General features: G+C 44.8%; 1 protein-coding gene across 7 annotated transcripts in view; it reads right to left on the bottom strand.

Moving 5' to 3' along the window:
* Positions 1-14,430, bottom strand: part of ehbp1 (EH domain binding protein 1) — a 126,406-nt gene extending 111,976 nt beyond the window's left edge. For 2 of the 7 annotated variants that reach the window (XM_035172474.2, XM_047342322.1), the window contains exons 1-4: positions 13,765-14,218; positions 12,722-13,209; positions 664-721; positions 458-553 (exon numbers count right to left, since the gene is read on the bottom strand). In XM_035172474.2, the coding sequence (XP_035028365.2) occupies positions 458-553; positions 664-721; positions 12,722-12,825 (258 nt within the window). In that variant the 5' untranslated portion in view covers positions 12,826-13,209; positions 13,765-14,218. Of the gene's footprint in view, positions 1-457; positions 554-663; positions 722-12,721; positions 13,210-13,344; positions 13,729-13,764; positions 14,220-14,319 lie in introns of those variants that run through there. The other 5 variants (XM_035172482.2, XM_035172480.2, XM_035172478.2 and 2 more) reach the window with 4 other exon arrangements.
* Positions 14,431-20,961: the final 6,531 nt, after the last annotated feature.

The following is a 20,961-nucleotide window of genomic DNA, read 5'->3' as shown; positions in this document are numbered from 1 at the left end:
TGGCAGGAGCTCTGGTAAAAACATCGAGAGGTAACAGGACACTGAGCTCTGAGGCTGCCTGTCAGCACACAGGCCCGGCATGTTTAAGTAAGCCAGGCACACTGACAGATACTGTCTGTACATGTATGTAGTTCGCAGACACAACTGTATCACTAAGACTTTTATTCATGAAATACATTTAGAGTTCAAAAGTCACAGTCCAAACTCTTTGTATGCACAAATTAAAATGTATCAACAGTCCTGGAAGATGGAAAATGTAAAAGCATTTTGTATTATTAGTAGTTTCCATGCATAATGAAGCCAAAACTGCTGTTTGCGGTTACATTCCTACCATAAACAAATATTTTCTCAAGACTTCATTCATCCAATATTTGAGAGAAGACTTCATGCAGTCAGAGAGACCTCGTGTTCTAAAGACCGAGCAGATGCTGGTGTCAGTGAAACAGCTGAAACTTACCTTAAACAGAGTGACGGTGATCTCAATGTTTTCTGGAACAGGCCACACCACCACTCCTCTGTAGGGGTTCTTGATACCAGGCTGCCAGCCGTGGGACTGCGAGGGGGACACAAGAAGGTTTTTTTTAAATATTGTATTTGTAGATTAATAAGTTGTACTTTGTGTTTTACTGTTTCTTGACTTCGTGTCACTCTTCAATTACGAACCTTGGAAGATTTCCGTCGACTTCTGCGAGTCCAAACCACCACGAGTTTGTCTGGTTGCCTGGTGGAAAAGACAGAAGAGACAGAAGAGACAGATGAGTGAAAGGTGATTTATTCCTAAATTCCCCCGTCTCTTGAGCGTATGTCGGTTCCAGTTGATCATCGCTCGTAGCTTAATGCATAAAGTGTAAAATAGGACCCGACCAGTGTTTTAGGGAACAGTAATACCGATGTATAAAGAAAGTTTATTAAGCCTCCTCCTGGTTTACCTTTATAAAACACCTTCATTAAAATAAACCATGCTTCTGAGAGATAAACAGATGAGCACTTGTAGTGGACACCTGACACAGAGACTGTCCGTCAATAGGAGAGGTTATATCCACCAGATGCTCTGAGCTCTCCAGTTCCAACCGGACCTGTGACTTTACAACAGACAGAAGAAGGGGAGCAACACGTCCTTCAGGGAGCAATTAAAATCACTTTACTCTATTTTGACCAGCTGTGATAAGGTGGCTTGTGTTGTTCTCACCTTATGAGCAGTGTTGCTGAGTGTGTGTCTTTCTGTGTGAAGACCAGTTTGAATTCAGTACCAGTGTCGTGAGGACAAATTCAATGGCTTTTTGATGGTGAAGACTTGGTTGTATGGTTAGGGTCGTGGCTCAGGAGGTAGAGCGGGTCGTCTACTAACTGGATGGTCGATTCCTGGCACGTCCAGTCTGCATGCCAGAGTGCCCTTGGGCAAGACACTGACCCCTAAATTGTTCCTGATGGCTGTGTTAAAGCCTGAATGGACCAGGTTAATATTCACTTAGTACGTTATTATCAATAACTGCAATAAAGAAATGGTATCATGAAGATATGTTTCATCTAATTTAGAAAAAGCACTGACGTGTTTCTGTATCAGATATTTTTGCAGCAGTATCAGTAACAGTGTAAATCACCATGTGAGAATTTACTGTGGCGTTTAACAGTGAATATTTAACTGGGTAGAGTCCAAGGGTCCTGATGAGAAAGACTCGTGAAGAACAACAGCAGAGCAGCAGTTTGAGGAAAAGAATGAACGACTGTTTGTAACAGAGAAAGACGACACAGATAGAAGAGAAGTGAGAGAAGAGAGGAGAGGGGACAGAGGGAGACTGACAGGCAACAACTTCAGTCTTGAGGAGAAGCTTCACATAGAGAAACTATTGTCCAATGACAGAGACAGAGCGCGAACACACACACAGAAAATATCCCTCTCTGTTTTTCCCCTTTGTACTGTCCGTGCTGCGCTATGGGAAAAATGTAAACCATTTGTCTGCAGGCTAAATGACCTCTGCATGCTTTTTGGTGTCACTTGTGTTCTTTGTGCTTTACTCTCACTGTTGCACCTTACTTCTGTGTGTAACTGGAATCAATGAGCCGCCAGGGAGCAAGAGGGGGGTGAATGTTCATCAGCACTCAGTCGCACAAAGTTATTGTAACAGTAAGGCTTTCGGGTTGACAGTGGATTTGAGGTTTAGTTTGAATAAAGGTTGACCCTTTCACTTCTGCTTAGATTCCAACTACCACCGACTAGAACCTCAAAATGGATCACAAAGACAAAAGTTGTGGCTGTACTATTTGTAAACAAGTGCAAAGTATTAGCTTTTGATGGCCACAAGCGAAGCACGTGGTCGCTGAGGAACCATCGACCGCTGCAGGAGCAAAGGTGCTGCGACAATTCACGGAAACTTTTTCAAGAACACATCCCAACCACCAGAACGGGAGGACAAGGAGGCCACAACCCATTTGATGTGAATGGCTGTGTATGTACTGTAGCACGTGTGTTTAATCACAGGTGACGGGTTGGGTTGCGGGACGTATGTTAACAGGTCTGAATTTGACTTGGAGATAATTGCAGGTAACAGATCTTGCACTACTCTGAAAGATGACAACTTGCTGCCAAACTATCACAAAAACAATAGTGACGGATTCAAACTACAGCGTATGAAAGCTTTTACACCACATGTATTCTGCTTTGCATAAATCACAAAGCAAATGCTTCCAAAAACCCACCAAAGCAGTTTGATGGGATTATACAACAGGAGCCAGTCCGTGCACATGCTGCAACCTCAGCTGAGCTTTCTCTGACTTTACCCCAATAACAACTCTTAGAGTTTTTATTTTATGGACAGTTTTTCTTTTTCAGATTGATGCTGTCAGGTGAGCCTCGTCTTTACAATGCAGCCATTGTTCTCTCTTGTTTCCAGTCAAAATCCTGACTCGACGCTCCTGTGATATAAAGCTGTTTAAACGACTCTATACAGTAATGTATCACTGGATTTCCCACAGCTTGACAAGTGATGTGCAGTCTCGCAGCGCTTAATGCATTTCTGCTGTGCTAATAGCCTGCTATGACGGCTTATTACCATAGATAGAAATGCCACAGCAACAATTAAAATGCTTTTAAAGTGCAATTTACTCACAGCCGCGCGCCTCATGAAAAGCTTGACCGACAAAATGTGTTTTTTTTATACCTGACCCACTTGGCGATTTCTGATTCAGCAGCCGACAGTAAGACGTTGGAGAGTGGGATCAGACGGTTGAAAGAGAGAGGAGGAGGAGGAGGAGGAGGGAGACAGAAACCCAGAGGGAGGACTGCTCTCACTTTGCCATCAGTCAGACTGTGGCCTCTGCTATCGAGACAGACGTAACAGAGCAAACACAATCTGTGCGACTGTCACACTCCAGACTGCCTGATAAACTGAACACACACAAAACACGCGTTCTGGGCATGACGTGAAGAGGCAAAGTGCGATGTTAAAATTGACATGATGTCTGTATTCAGTGTGTGTGATCAGCTGAAGCTGCAAAATTCGAGCAGAAGTTTCGTTTTGAGGTGAATTTGTTAAAACAAGAAGTGCACGGGTCATAAAGAAGAAGTGGATTATGCTGATATTGGTTTAAGATATTTTAATACTAATTCTGTCCATCATGAAAACCAGGCTTTGTAATCCATCTACACCACAGATGGCAAAGTAGTGCACGAAGGTACGGCTGTTTGTTGCCTTCATATGCAACTAGCAGCAGGAGGCCTCACAGAAGAGTTTAACATCTCATCAGTGATGCGCTGCGGTGACTTCAAATGTATCTGGACAAATTGTGCGTCATAGAATTTGTTTGAACTTGATTTTTGGAAACACACTCGAATATCGGTTTTAGGATCGGCAACAAAAAAAAAATCCATCACGGTTGAGCTTTAATTTTCTGGTCTTGTTACTTTACGTCACCACCTCATCTCGAATGCTCTTACATTCCTCTCTTATCACTTCCACTAGTTCTCAGCAGTGCCGGGGGGGGGTGTCTGTCTACTCATAACTTCGATTCAAACTTTGACTTCTACAACATATAGATAGAAAGACCCGCATGGTGCAGCGAGCTGATGTCACAGGTGAGCGAAGGAGTAAGAGAACGATGAAAGCATCGAGGTCCTTGCTCGTCAAAACATCCCTGAACACATTTATGTAATAACAAAAATAGAAGGAAGAGAGGATAAATAATTTGTTTGGGAGTATCTCCAAAATAAAAGGAGGGATTGATAGGAAGCGGTTTTTCAGTGGGATAAATTTAGTAATAAAAACTTCCCCTTGCTTACAAGGGACACTCCCTTCACCAGTTTGCTAATAGTCCCAGGGAGAGACTGTAGAACCACAACCACCATGTGCGTGGGAGCCAGCAGAGAAACAAGGAGCCCTGCTGAGGACAACAACAGACGAGTCGTAAGGCAGTGATACATGAGCAGTCAGGCGGCCGCGGCTTCAACAGGGGTGTTAATTATCAATCAATGTGGTTTTGTCTGACACACAAAATGATAAAGGAATACAATATAAAGTATGCATGACTGTTATAGGTGCAGGTCATGCTCGCTGGCAGATCAAAATGCAAACTGCATTATGTCTTTGTTCCCTTTCCTGTTTCTTTGTTTTTATTCAATAAGGCTGCAGCTAATCTTGAGTTTCCTGCTCGTGGCTAAGAGCATCTACAGGAGGATGGTGACATGACTGTGGTGAATAAGTGTTTGTGTTCCTCTTACCAGAAGGGGTGTGGAACTCCTCACCTTTCCAAAAAGTCTGAGGATGCATCCACACTACTTCTAAGTTTCATAATTTGTTTTTATGCATCACTGTTGCAACACCTAGCGTCCATGCTACCCCCGAGTTCCTCCATCAGAGAAGTCCGGAGATGCTTTCGGCCTCGTTTTAGTTTGAAAACTTTGGGGCTGTGTTGTAGTAGACGTGCAGAAAATGAGATGTTAAGAAACTACGACTTAGTCGCACACATTCGCTTCCCAATTGGTTCTGAGCATTGCTAACACTTGCTGTCAGTAACAGTTCCACCAAGAAACAATATCTCTTGTTTTACTTTTCACCATTGTTATAGATTATAGAATCTGCTCCCTGTTTCCACCTGCATGCACATGTAAAGTGCACGTCAATGGTCACCTGATATGCACTTTAAGGTGTGTTAGCATGGACGTGAATTATTAATGAGTCTAAGCTAAAATGCTTGTGTGGACATAGATGTTTTAGTTTTTAGGACATTTTATAGAAACAGGGAACTTCAAACAGTTTGTCTTCAAAGAGGAGATTCCACCTGCACCACATCTTTTAAGACGTAACACATTACACCTGCAGTGTTTCACTTCACCTTCCTGACTGACGTACAGAATGCACAGTGAGGCTGGAGCATCTGCAGGCTGATGAAGGATGAGCAGTCTCCAGGGCGCGCTGCTCTGACTGGCAGCACAGAGGCAGACACACAGCAGAGATTTCATCACATTTAACAGCCCATTGACTGCTTCACAACCCTGCAATGTGTCATTTCTCTTGGTGTGTGTGAGAGAGGGTGTGTAAATACCCGTTTGGGTCCATAATTGCTGCACAGAACAATACACGTGGGTGGATTCCACTGCAAAGCAGTTAAAGGAACATTATCGGAAGGAGGAACAGGAGAGAGAAGTGAGGGGAGGTAAAGAGAAAAGAGTAATCAGGAGAGGAGGAAACAAAAAGGGAAAGAGGGGATAGAAAGGTTATGGGGGGGCACAGAGAACAACAGAAGAAAATTGAAAGAGGAGCCTTGATGATAGCATGAAAGCTGCCCCTGATGACAGCCGTGGGCTTGGTGCAAGAAAACAATTACAGAATCACAGGAGGGGAGATGAAGAGCTGAAAGGGGACAAAACAACCATCAGAGGTAAATCAACAACACTGAAGACGTTATAAGCATACGAACAACTCTGGTATCGACTGAGGTATCGACTGCAGTGAACCGAGTTTGCTCTGCCTTTGGCATGTGAGGAGCATCAGTTCAGTTAACCACAAACACATGAACCAGCACACTAACAAGACTTCAGCAATGAAATCACTTAACTCGGAGGAATAGTGTCGTTTTCATTATTCTCTATGAAAAGGTTCTGCGGTGATAAACCTAAGTTCTCCGATCCAGAATATCTACACAACACGTAGTACCGCTCCGTACTATCACCTGGCAGTGAAATCATCTCCTGGTGCCAAACTTACTCGGGAATGTGTCATGGCCTTCAAATTTGAATAGAATGGAGAGCCACGTCAGACGAGTTGGCAGGAAGACGTTCCTCTGGCAGAGGCATGATGGACGTGTGCCACAACGCACACATGCTCAGCAGAAGACAACATGTCACAGCCTGACACATGCCGGTCAGGTTCACAGTAAAAGTGAGGCAATAAACAACTGACAGCGTTAATTAGAGCTCGACCGACTTATCAGACATGACGATATCGACATACAGGCAGAGCATGACACTAATATTTAAAACATTTTCCGCACCGTCTGCAGCACATGTGGCAGAGTGCACATCACAGATGTGACGGTGCTGGTGCAGTGGTTTTCCATCGAATATTAAAATTTTCCCCTGAAGACACACGACACAGAGAAGGGATCATGCTGGTTAATGCACAACTACTGGCAGAGGAGGGAATCGAGGGTGAACCTTTCAAGGTAATGCAGTTTGCTCATTTGTTCCAGAGCAATCCTGTGTCCGTTGCTCTTTAGAACAATGATTCTGTATCAAGAAGTGAATGAAAATAAGGTTGCTTTGTGAAGGTGTATAATGAATAAACAACTCAGGTTGATAATGTAGGACACGTCTTAGGGCTGCACGATTATGGCCAAAATCATAATCACGATTATTTTGATCAATATTGAGATCATCACGATTATTCATTAATTTTAGTTGCACTTTCACGTTTAAATGAACAAGAACACTGCTTCCACTTCCATTGTTGTGCTACATTCTGGCTAATGTACAAATCTTTGCATCAGACTGGTCCTTATCACGGTGCATCTCGTAGAAGGAAAATATAAATAAAATAGTATCAACACTTTTTACCCAAAATTAAATCAACAGAGCACTGCTTTCACTTCCATGTTGTGCTACACTCCAGCTAATGTACACGTCTTTGCATCAAAAATAAAACTTATACGGTTATAATTCCCCCCCCCGACGTTTTTCATACAGTGCAGGTAATGCCTATTTGGAGAAATAATAGCTGAATTTTTCTGAAGCCTTCATTGCCCACAGTATTTATTGGACACATGTCTTTGGGTTATGTCAGTGCGTCTTTGGGAGGTGGATGGATACGCTGTCGCGCTATGCAGGGTCGCTGTTATGGTTTTCTGGGTTGACGTTGGACATGGACGGAGATTCAGTGAGGTAACGTTGGCTTTGGCCTTAATGCATTCGTCGTACTGTGGTGATTTTTCCAGGTGGTTGAACAAGTTGGTTGTATTGCTATGCGGCGCAAACACAACTCTAACGCACTCTGTGCATATGATTTGTTCTTGGTTAACATCACTTGCCCTAAATCCAAAAAACTTCCAGACAAGTTTCTGCTCCTGACATTTGATTTACCTTTCACACGACACCCGTGACCGTCTGCTCTCTGTTCTGCTGTCTGTCTCTCTACTCTTCTACTAATACCGGAGTCGACTGCAGACAGAACTTTTTTTTAGGCTGCCGCTGCAGGGTGCGCGCATGACACCTCCCAGCCTCGTTCTCCCCCTGGTGGTTGGCTGACTGATGGTTGAGGAAGTGCTTGATTTGATATGTAGCAGAGCACGCATTTTAAACGTCAATATCGCTGACGATCATGCTCATTTAATTGTGGCAGCCAAAATCGTGATCGCGATTCCAATTCGATTAATTGTGCAGCCCTAACACGTCTATCAAATGTTGCCGTGGTGCAATAACACTCGACAAAATCAGTTCCGATGCTGCAGGGCTCCACACCTCGAAGGAGAGGTGTAAATCTGCTTGGGTCTGTGGGTCTGATGAAAGTGTTTACGTGCGTGAATATAAATCCCAATGAATTGAGTAAGTTGTGTGCGCATGTATCAGCGTGCTATCAGTCTGTGAATAACATGCAAATCTCTTTCTTCACCAACTCTTGAACCGTCCTCGTCTTTCCATGTGGCCGTGAGGGAAGCAGTCTCGCTTAGTCACACTTCCATGAAACCAGGTAGAATTACCAAGGAACCGAAAGCACCTCTGTGATGTTTCCAGTGTAGAACCCGCATATCCTCGCCACGTGTGTCAACACATCTGTCAGCAGGAATGTCAGTCTTGGACTTTTGATGTTGTTTGTCAAACTGTATCTTACCAGACAAGTTGACTAAAAAACGCATTCTTTCTCGAAGGCAGCCGCCTCAGGGGACAGTAACCGAGAGGATAACAGGGGTCACACTCATACATGTTGAGTCGTTCATCACTGTTGGGTGTAAACCCTCTTTATAGAAAAGTGTCGTCCATCCTGGCCAACCCCCAACTGATGAGCTTCAAAAGTCAATCATCTGGAGACTCCCAAGGAAGATTCCCACCACGTTTGATGAAAGTCAGTCCATGTTGCTGTTTGTTTTGTACACACCTGTACACAGACAGAGATGAAGACAATACCCTGCTCCCAGCTACGCCAACATAAGTGTGTACAACAACTGCATCATAACGACGACTGAAACAAGAAAAACTGCAGGGAAGCGAAAAAGGTTTCACAGTTTGTGCAGAAGCAAAGAACTGGTGCATTGAAGAGCAAGTGAAAGCCTCTGGTCTGAACTTTCTACTCATCATCATCATCTTCTTCTTACTGATTGTTTATGAATTGTTTAATTAGGTAGAGATAGCTCCATTAAGGACAATTATGAAGTCAGTCAACCAGTCGTAGTTTTAGTAGACCTAGTGAAGCGGTCAAGTAGCCGGACAGGGATTTTATTAGGGTTCACATGGATTCCTCGAAGCTTTGAGCGTTGCCATGGTAATAAACATCTAAATCAGTATTGAAATGCAGTTGTTTTTTTAACACAAATCCCAAGTAGCCCATGAAACATAAAAAAAATAATTCCTTCCATATTCATTATGCAGCAACATTAGTTATGATTAGTTATTCTCAGACCAGGATATTTAATCTTAGTGATGTTTGTGTGCGTCACAGCTCTCATCTAACGTTACCAGGTGACACCAGGACGGTGACACATGATCACAAGACAGGCTTACAACTCACAACAACACCAGGTAGACGACAAAAAAGGCAAGTGTCTGTAATAGTTGACATGTTTGTGCAGATGACCCCCAAAACACAGAGCACACGAGGAACCTGCAGCATCACAAATCGACAATAAGTTTGGCAAATCACCAGAAGACTGTAAGTGATCAATGATTTTAATAAACTGCTGCAGAAAAATCAACACAAAATTAAGTTATTTGTGTTTATCAAAGATGTTAACATCACATTTCAAAGGGGGCAGTGCTGCAACAGTGTGAGTGGTGCTTCATTTCACTGGCAAACACAAACACTGAACTTATTAATGTTTCAGTGGTTGGTAAGAACTGATTGTGGAGTCTGAAATGGGCGTGTGAGAGGAATGCTAACTCCCTCTGCTCCGGAGGAGTTGACTGGAGCAACTAGGCCAAAGATAAAGACCCAAAAATGGCTTTACAAACAAAGAATATGACAGGAAACTCCCCCGGTCCTTGACCTCTTGTCTCAATTACTAAAATAACAATAGTGAGCAAATTGCTCAAGGAGAATAAGATTGTCAGCTTGTTGAGGAAAATGCAGAGATGATAAAATAAGGTGAGACCTCCCTCAAGTGGTGGAATCAATCATGTTTTCCTTGTTGACAGAAAACTCTCTTGCATGGATTGACTGTCACTAACTCGACATGATGAAGGTCAAAAAGTACAAATACAAGCCATAAAAACTATGATTAAGAGTCGGCAACAGGTACTCAACGACAGGCCGACAATTCCCAAAGGCCGACTGTCGACTAGTGTGTCAGGGCCCATAAACTCCCATCATCCTTCATCTTCAGGTGACATTCCCAGATGGTACTACAGTCTGCCTGCTCTAAGAACAGTGCATGGACCGAACAAACAGTCGAATCCATCATCATGGGCTCTGGCAGGTCTACGTTCCGTGTTGTCATAGTAGAAAAATGTGGCTACGTCCTCTCTCCTATACGTTTAAGCTTTAAAGCAGCGTCTTTAAACTAAAGCCATAATCGTCCTCGTGAGCTCTTTAGCTTTGTATCCACGTCCATACTAACACACCTGAAACCGTATTTCACGTGACCATTCACATACACTGGGCATGTGGGTAATGAGAGATTTATTTTTCTTGGACCGACAACATGGTGGAACTGTTACAGACAGTAAATGCTTTCAACATTTCTCCTTCTGAGTTGTGACTGATCAGAACCAATCAGGAAACAAATGCTGGTGACTGTCATTGTTTCCAAGCGTCCTCGTTGCCCGTTCATACTACACCACAGCCCCACAGTTTTCAAACTAAAATGGGGCTAACAGCGTTTCCAAATTTCTCACTTTAAGACGCTCGAACCCTTTCGGAGCTTGAACAGCAGGCGTAGACGTGGCAACAGTGATGTGTTTTAAAACTAAAACACAGTAGTGTGGATGTAGCTTGTACCTGAAGCAAGTCCCGCCTACAGTGACAGACAGAGTTCACATAAAGTGGGGCCATCAAAGAAGATCCAAGCATCAACACATTAATTCCGACCTGATGAAAATACTCACGCAACCTCAAAGTACATTCCACTTAAGAGTAGTGAAGCGACTGATCACACCTAAGGCATGGGAATCTCACACACACACAGTTGAAGCTCTTAACTACTGAGTGTTCTCCTAAATTATCTGCACGTTAGAGATTATTCCACGGAGCCTGAGTGTCGGTGAAGTGTGTAAAATGCCTCTACATTTCACACAATGTACAATCACAGCACCCACACCGTAAAAAAAACATGGACACAGAATAAGTGTTGAGTTTTTCTTCCTGTTATTGATTCCATGAATTAAAAAGGGTTTTTAAAAAATAACCCTTCTGATGTCTTCAGGATTTGAGATCCATTTGAGCTCGGGGGACTATTCCCGGTGTGTGTAGATGGAAAGTTCCCATTGCAACAATAACATACCGATGAATTCCAAGGAAGGCAGAAACGGTGTGCCAACGCGTTCTCGCACACTTTGAGTGCGGCGTGCACTTGAACACAGAAACACTCACTTGAAGACGAGCAGAGACCCTGAAGCGACACACACTCTCAGCCACACGCTGAATGTAAAACCCTCATCAGAAGCTATTTAAATACCACGTTACGTTAATGACAAAAGAAACGGTGTAACCCTGACATGACAGACGATGAAACCAGGAGGTATTTAAATAAAACTGGAGCGCTTTTATTTCCTTGGTTTGATTAGTTCTTTGTGTCTTTATAAATCATTGTTTTCCCAAACTACTCCGCAGCATAATGATTAAATTAAAAACAACAAACGTCTGTATATATATCTAGTTGCATTTCTTTCTTTTTTCTAGTTGAAAAACACAGAAGAGCCCAGCTCGGATCTCAAAACAAAGCCTACTCCTGACTGTGTTCTGAGCCCACCCACCCTTTGCTCTGGGAAGAGATGTACATTTTTCTCATTCCATTCTCCAACACGTTAACATCTGTCCCAGGTCGAAGCTCTGTGGGGCTGTATTAGTTACGCCTACAGCAGTCCGCTCGAGGAATCCATGACCGCAGGCTACAGCTCTCCTTTACAAGTCCATGCTTTTCACTCACTGCAGGACACATACCTGCAGGACCCTCAGCCATCTCTCCGCTCTATCTTCACCTCTGATAACACAGTCGATAGCTCTTTCCACCCCTTTCTACTGAGTGTCATTTGTCACTATAGTAATGTTGTTTGGCTTGTGCTTTTACCCGGAGAGATTGAAACCACAGGAAAAGCTGCTTAACTACAGCTAAACATGAATAAACAAATCATAACGGGTATGTTGATATTGTAGATTATGTCAGTGTGTAGATGTTTGCTGTGATTTCTAACGCAGTGCTCACTTCTTACGAGAAGAGGAGGGAGGAGTGACGTCTGCTTTCTACAACATTTAACCTTTCATACGTCAGGGTCATCGAACTAATGTCCACAAAAAGGATATTTGCAATTGGTGTTGACACACAAAGAAAAGTGAGTTGACATGAACGACTATTCCCAGTCAGCAGCTCATATTTCAGTAGCTGTGATGTGAATGAATGTGTAAACAAGCTCCTGTAACACAACTTTCTGCACATTTCAAGTAGGGCCGGATCCTGACTTAAAAGAACAACATGTTCCGAATTCACTTAGAGTTTGTTTAAGTCAAAATCCAGTTCACAGCGCCTCCCTGGACTTTGTGTACAGGATGTTTCCGCTTCAGGTTGAAGGGAAATCTCTCTACTAGTCAGCCTCTTTACTCAAACTGAGCAAATACAACATTGGTGCACAGCAGAAGAAGAAGAAGAAAAAAAAGCACATAGTAATTTTACAAGGCAACCTGGCCCCTCCCAGCATGCAGACGTGCCTGCACACCAAGGAGACTGTGTAAGCGAGTGTGTGAGTTATGGCCACCGGGAACCCGCTCGGCATTCCAGCACAGACAGAGACACACAGTTTGCATGGGGATTAAATGACAGCACTCACTGTGGTCACCAGTTATTCCCCCCCCCCCAAAAACACACTCACCATTTCTTAGTGCACTCCACCATCAGCTCCTGATAGGAAGCCACGAACTGGAATTTGGAGGCATGCTTCCCCACACGTTGCAGTCTCTTCCACACAGAGGCCATGTTTCTGTGTGGGTCTTTTTCTGAGCACCTATCCCGTCCCTGGACGTCCTTCTTTGGGCTACTTCAGGCTGACGACTATATGTATCTGTGCATATCCAACCCGCATAGACACACAGTTAATGTTTTACCGGATATAAGATTGAGGGGGGGCGTGGGTGGGTGGGAAACAGAGATAAGGCTGCACATCCAGTCCTGAGTGTTGGGTCTTTAAAAACCGCCTGATGAATCCAAACGCAAGGAGGAGGAATCTCTGCAGCGGCGAGGGAGGTCCGACTGGACGAGGTGCATGGTTTGTTTTTTATGAAGAAAATCGCTCCGTGGTGTTGAGAAGCCCGTCGAGAAACCCTCTGGGTGTGGATATCATCTCTCCATGTGGTGCTCGACCTGCAAAATCAAGTGGGGAAAAAAAGCAAGAGAGTAAGTGTAAAGCCCCCCCTTTGCGTTACACCGATCATCAAGTTGACATCCACCCCCCCCCGGTGCAGAGGTGCTTTGTCCGGGGAACAGCTCCTCCCTCACCTCGGGCTGTATCGCTGCAGATGTGAAACCAACCCTGGTTATCCACATCGACAGCGGGGCGCTTGTGTAACAACCCCCGCGATGAGGACTCCCCTCGAGCTGCCAGCACGGCGTGCCGGTGGAGGCTATACCCCGCGGAGCATGCTAACTTCCAGAGCTGGATAATGAAGCGTCTTCACGCGCTGAAACTGTCCCAAAGAACCAGTGACATCGCAATAAAGTGACTTGGTTCCATTGGCTCGTGCAAAAGCGAGAAAACCGGGAGACAACGCCCCCAAGAAAGACGAGCCTCCAATTTAAATATTTGGTGGAACGTCTCTGAATCCAGGGAATAGCCCGAGCCGCGGAGCTCCGCTAACCGGGGCGACTGGGCTGCGAGGCTAGCGAGTTCTAACAAGTAGGCGGGCGTGTGGCACTCACCTTCCCGTAACATCCGGCCCGCTGACCGCTACGTGGCTTCACCGGGCAACGTCCGGAGGTGGCGACGCGTCCGCAGCGAAGCAGCCGCCGGGCGAGCTAGCTAATTATCGGCTTCGTCCGCGGCGGCACCAGCACCAGCACCGGCCATGTAGCTAGCTAGCCTGCTAGCGGCGGCTAGCCATCACAACACGGAGCGGAGTGGAAACCGTTGCTTCGCCCCGCTGACGCTCGAGCTCCTCCGGGTGAGAGACGGAACAAGAAAAAGCTCCCGGGAGCCAGGAGCCGGTCGGAGGGGGAGGTTTCTCTCAGCGTGTCCCCGGACACCGAAGTCGAATGGAAGTGTTCCAGCCCCGGGCAGCGAGTCCCGCGGTGGAGAAAGTGCGGTAGTTCCCGAGAGTTTGACCGCTCTGCCTCCCCGGAGCGCGTCGAGTCGGCCAACAGCCAGGAACCCGTTCCGCTAGGAGCCTTCACAATAAAGGCGCTGCTTTTTAAATAACCGCGCTAGCTTCTCTACACGTGAACACACGCGTGCTGTTTGACGTTAGTTTAACTTACGCGTATCTATAGTTGGTGTTTTGGAGACAAATACACACGTTCTCGTTGTCGTTCCAACCCCGCGTGGTGCTTTACTTGGACGGCTAAGCTGTTTACTTCCTGTTTGGGTGCACGTGTGCGCGCGGAGCTTGACGCGGCTTCGCCTTTCTCCATCATTTCCACCAGCGGCTGGATGACCGAGCGGCTGCCGGAGAAACGCCCCCGATCCGCGGCCATTGGTGGGACGTGGGTCCCGTTAACAGCCGGTTACTGGTTCGCGAGGCGGCTCTGGGAGGTTGGGTTGTCAAATCCAACACCAGTCAACAGATGTGTAATCCTGGAGGGCGAGTTTATCTGTTTATCACCAACAAGGCAATTCTTCAAAGTGCTTTACATAAAAGATAACTTAAGATAAGATCGGATAAAATAAGATAAGATGAGATAAAATTATCCTTTATTAGTCCCAGTGGGGAAATTTGCAATATTACAGCAGCAAGAATACAAAATAAGCATCAGTTAGTAATAAGTTACATGCTTGAAGGGATAGTTCACCCAAAAATGAAAATCCACTCATTATCCACTCCCCCCAATGGAGGGGGGGGGAGATAAGTGTTTGAGTCCACAAAACACTTCTGAAGTTTCAACAGCGTTGCAGCCAAATCCAATAAAAATTGAAGTAGATGGTGACCGAGACTTCAGACGTAAAAAAAACAGTAAAAAACATACACAACATGCCTCCATTCTGCTCCTGTGGTGTCGTCCAAGTGTCTGTAAACCTCGACATTCAAATTAGAGTCAAAATGAGGCATTTACACGGTGTTTTAAGTCTAAAAGTCCTCTCTGATCCACATGCAAACACGGCTCCAGAAGAGGAAAACACATACACGGAATGTGTTGTGGTGTGTTGGAGCATAAGCAAGAAAAACTGTTCTTGTGCCGCGAAGTTGTTTGTCCTGTCTCTGCAGCGTCTGTCAGGCTTGTGTTAATGAGGACAACACTTCCACTTCCTGGTCCTGTCACATTAAGAAGTGAGTGTTAACCTTGTAACGCTGGGTGTCGGGTCTTTTTCACATGTTGAGGGGAAATAAAACACCTACCATCCATCAGAAATCAATACTCACACACACACACACACACACACACACACACACACACACACACACACACACACACACACACACACACACACACACACACACACACACACACACACACACACACACACACACACACACACACACACACACACACACACACACACGGGAGGAGGCCAGTCTCGCTGAGGGAAAGAGGGACAGACGACAATAAAATGTGGATTAATTTAATCTCAAAAACAGATATGATCTTAACGACATGAAAATGACATCATATCCTTTTTGCTCAGGGTTATAAACAGATTTTCTCTTTTTTTCTAGATACTTTAAAAGCCCAGTTAAAGTCTAATCATCAGAATGTTATAAAATAACAAGAGCTGTTGTTTCTATTGACCACTTCTGCTATAAATCTCCACCCGAGAACCGTCTCTGCTCCGTTAGTGAACCCACAGCTTTAGGCCCAAAAGAAACTGGATCACCGAACAATAAAAATCCACTTTGAGGTCTGGATTTGTTCTGGGTTTATGTGGGGTTAAAAAAGGCAAAGGTATTGAATTTTCCAGCCCTGTTGTCACATAACCCTATATGGCTTAAAAGATACAGAGACAGTGGTGTCTCTGTAGTTTGATAGATTGAGCAATAAAAGACAATTCCTTTTGGAAATATGCACCTTTCAGATCAGGTTGCAGAGGATTGACAGATTATGGGTCGTGTGCTTCACGTCTCTCTCACCCCTACGACTGGAAACAGTATTTCAGATCAGCTTCCATCCAGCAAACGTATTTCAGCCGAGAACAATTTGGGGTTTAGGGTCAGAGCTGATGTGACAGCAGGGGGCCTGCTGATCCTGCTGCTCCGTGTCGCCTGTTTACATTTTACTCTGACAGATTACAGAGCGCCTCCCTCCGCGCGTCAAGGAATGCTTTGATGTGACAAATGACCCCGTGCTAAATGACGCTTTGTGCGTCTGCCCGCATGTCAGCGAGGGCCTTATTTCATGCGTAACACAGGGGGAGGACGGGCCTGCCGGTGTGTGTCTGTCTGCATGAAAGGGTGTATTATAGTGGGACAGTGAGAGAGAGTGGCAAAGGTCAAGTAGAGTCCTGTGTGTGCCCCCCCCCCTCCTTCCTTTTTACACATCGCATTCATGAAAACAAAGAAATGGTAATTTTCACCCCCTGATGCCAAACGACGAGTTTTCTATTCCAATTTGTTTGCTGCTTAATGGTTTAAGGATTCAGGGGGAAAACAGAGAAGGCATCATCAAAAGCAATTTCATCCCATAATCACTATAACAACTTTAATCCTGCACCAGGGAATCATCTTGTAAATGCAGCCTTCTCAACCCAAAACACAGCGAGACTCCAGCAGAGACGAGCAACTCCCCCACCAACTGAGATCTGCCCTATTTGACAAATATATTCTGTTTCTAGTCATTTCTCCAGCCGGAGGAAACGATGAATGCAAACCACACGCTGACAGCCGACTAGTGAGGGAGGAGGCTCTGTCCAGACAACACTGGGATTAATGGTTACCTGATCTACTGGAGCAGTGAAGTTGCATGGTGAAAAGTGTGACACGTGTTTCCACAAGTTGTTTCACGACCTGCTCCCTCGATACTCCAGTTTCACACCTATAACCTCTCACCCACACACTCCTTTCTGCAGGGCCAATGAAAAACACATCCTCCAGGATCTCCGCTCTTCAAGTACAGGGTCTGTGGCGTCTGTTGTTCAGCCACTTAAAGCGAGCCGTTAACAAAGCGGAGTCCTTTAGATACAAGCCAAGTGAGTGTGAGCCACTCCAGTGGAGCAGAGATAGCTGAACGACTCACTCACCGCTGCCTGTGTGTGTGTGTGTTGATCAGAAAGACATTGGCTGCAACCCGGGGATGTGACTGTGCCTATGTTATTAAAAACATTTTCTCTGTGATGAATGAATTTGATTGGGCAGCTCGGGTCTGAATAATGTATTTGACTTCCGCTGTGACTCGTCTCCCGGTGGAAACGTGAGCCTTGCTTTGCCAGATTAGCATCTTTAGCTCTGAAACTGCATCATCCTGAGTCATGGCAGAGCGTCTGATGGTATCTGCCCTGCAGTTACAGGAAGCCGCACCGTTTACGGGTGGGTGAGTAGATTTGCAGATGGACGAGGAGCGGGGGTAACTTCCTGTTGGATCGCTGCCATCCAGGACACAACTGGGTTAAATATGGATTTGATTTATACAGTGTGTGATTTGGCTCCAGATTGACGATGCAAATTTAATTCAAAAGCCATTTCCTCTCTTCTCCTTTTAACACTTTTATTTAAGTGTAGCACATCTCTTTCCCTCTCACACATTATATAGGTCCTATATGTTCCTTTGGTCAGTGAGACTGACAAAGGCATTAATTTCAGTTTAACCTGCAGCAATTAGTTAATTTATCGATCAACAGAAAATCGAATCAACATATAAATTGGTAAAATATGAGTTGCCATTTAACACCGGCTGACTCTCATATATAGAAATCCATCAAAGGGAATAAGGCAGAAAGATCAATGTCTCCATCGACAACAGGATCACAGCCGCAGGACAAGTTGCATGTGAGTCAGGGATTCAGGTGCAATCATAAAAATATGTCGATACATTTACTGAAAGCAACAAGTTCACACCTGCTCTGTGACGGCTGCGAAAAAAGAGCCTCAGGAAACGAAGGTAATTTCTCATCAGGTGGAAGAAAAATGTAAATGATTATAAAACACCTCAAACTAACTGGGATCAATCGAACATTGATGAGAGTGTAGAAGAAGACTGCACTGCTGCATCACTCTGAAACTCAGATTAAAGTCAACTGTTTTGCTGCTGCTGAGGAGCAGATAACCCGTTTGCCCTCCTCTGGCCAGGTATCAGATCAGCGCCTGTGTTAAATTAAACCCACATTCACCCAGAGTAGACTCTGAAATGCAGTGATACCTAGTTTGAGGAATCCCTTCACCACTGGAGAAACATGGAGCTCATTACATACGGCCTGCAGGCTGCTGATAGTGAAAACCAATACATCCCATTCCCACTTTCTGCTGACTGAGAGAGCGGCACAGTGCAGGGCGACACGTACGCTGAGTGTTGCTCCACAATGGTCACAAAATAAATGTTGACTCAAGCTGTCATGGTCTGAAATCCCATCATCTGCTGAGTGCAGCGGATCAGAATTATATTTGAATGACTCACAGGAATGGATTCAAGGAACTTATTTATACCACAGAACAAAAAAGGGACAAAACGCTGAATACGGCCGAAACACATTTTGTGCAATGAGTCTGCAGAAAGAAAAGCCTCAAGAACACGATGTGAGTCATTTGTTCTGCTTCGAATTAATCAGACTGTTGAATAAATGAGCACAAATCAGGTGCATGATGAACTTGAACAATTCGACCGCCCTACTGACTTCAGCCACGGCCGAACAACGAGTACATGAGGGTCTAGTTCTGATGGTAGAAATGTATAAGAGTCCTAACATGACCTGAATGATTCATTCGTCATAATACACAGTTTAACAAAGTGTTTAAAAAATCCTAGATCCACCACTTATATTTCTTTTACACCAACATTAACGTAAACCCACTAAAAGGGGAGGCCCACTTTATAAAACCACAATTAGATCCAGATTTTGATTTTTGCAAACACTCATAAATATCAGTCCTCTGAATATGCCAGACAAATTATTCTCTGGTTAATCAGTGAAAATGTCAAACAAAGGTCCTATCGCACAATGTTAAAGAAAGAGATTCCAGAAGCCAAAATTTCACGTGTTCTTTCTCGGCCCATGAGCCGTCCTTCCACCAAATCTTGTACAAATTTGTTTTGTAGTTTTTGCATGAGAGAGAGAGAGAGAGAGAGAGACACGAGAGTAGATCAGCACGCTGCTGCGAGATCATTAGAGAACAAGCGTCACTCACTATCAGCTCACTGGTCGCTCTCCAGTTACACAGCTCTCCAGTTCCATTCACACATCCTGAACAAAGGCTAAATTAGTCCCTGGACGATTGTCTCGGGGCCTCAGGGGCCTCAGCTCACACGAGCCGAGTGCACAACGACTTCCTCGTGAGCTCCTTCCTCCTCCAGATTCAACACTTCCTCCTGCCTTTTTAAACAGCCTGTTAATTAGCAGCAGGGCGGCTGGACAGGGTCGTTAAAGGGTTCACTGCTGGAGCGATTAATCAACAGCACGGCGCTTGTTAAATACGCTGAAATCAATACAGCCTCTGCTTCTCTGCGCTGTTCCTCATTGGTCCAAATGTGTCATGTGTGACTCTCCTCTACGGAGGATGAATAAAGGTAGATATCTACTCACGTATCTTATCTTAACAACATCTATCTTCGAATGGACGGAACAATCTGTGCTTCTTCTCTCGTCCTTCTTCTTTAATTGAAGTGATCTTCTACCCTGAGGACATCGTGTTCTCGGAGGAGCTTGTTCCATGTGCGACAGGTCAGCTCGACTCGTTGGAAGCAGAAACCAGAGCTGCAGTTTGAAAACAAATCTCTCTTCACGTTATCAGCTTTTTTACGAGCTGATCTGAAAAAATGCATCCAGATGTTGAGACCTGGGTCGACTCCACATGGCTCTCAGAGCTTTACTGACTGAGGAGGGTTGTCACACGCAAACATGTGCTCTGATGTAAACAGGCCATGGGGGTGGAAGTCGTGTTCGTGTCTATAAGGGAAGAAGATGTGTTAATCACCTAATTACCACCAACAAGATCTGTGCACATATTCTGCTGATCTGAGGTCCAAGGCCTGTTTCCACTTTTCATGCTTCCCCTCGATGTAAACACTGCACAGAGGCTCAACACAGCGAGTCAGCAGCTTTCATGTGATTATCGTCTTGTCTCCATTTGTCGTTTACCTCTAACGATGTGGAGGGAGCGTCTGCAGCAGCATCTTCATTAAAGCCTCTAAGGTTTAAAACACAACAACCGAGGAGCCGGAGAGACGCACAAATCAGCTGTTTGTGTTTGTGTTGATGTGAATTCTTCTCTCTTGTTGAATCAAGCTGAAAACGAGTCTCTTGTTTTTAAATGTTCTTCTTCTTCTTCTTCTCCCTCGGGCTCGTTTGTCAGAGAAGATTTCACAGAGGAAGAAATCTTGTATTTTTCTGTGTGTTGTCAACGCAGAGATAAAGAGCGACTGGTGCCTGTGCAGCATCAGCCGGGGATCGTTCCTCCAGCAGACAGAGAGCAGACGTCGATTTATACTGGTTAGCCGAGGGAGTGGGAGAACAAACTGTGTGTTCGCTGCAAATAAAAGTCAAATCAAACAAAACAAGATATGAACCAACAGATCGGAGCAAATCCCCTGTTTCCTCATTTCACAACAGTTGTGTAACATGTCAGCTGCGGTGTCTCTGTGGGTTTGTAGGTTCAGGGGGAAAAATGATCCTGACACTTTCCATTTATGCCAGTGAGGATATTAAACATCACGTTCCTGCTCGGACACTGATGATGACAAACATGTGACTCAAATCAAACAGTGGAAGAACAAACCACCAGCAGTGGGTTGTTCAGGTAAAGAGGATATTACTGATTCATT

The sequence above is a fragment of the Hippoglossus stenolepis genome, chromosome 12 (assembly GCF_022539355.2).
Source record: "Hippoglossus stenolepis isolate QCI-W04-F060 chromosome 12, HSTE1.2, whole genome shotgun sequence".
NCBI classification, from domain to species: Eukaryota; Metazoa; Chordata; class Actinopteri; order Pleuronectiformes; family Pleuronectidae; genus Hippoglossus; species Hippoglossus stenolepis.
This window is presented reverse-complemented; position numbering and strand designations above follow the sequence as displayed.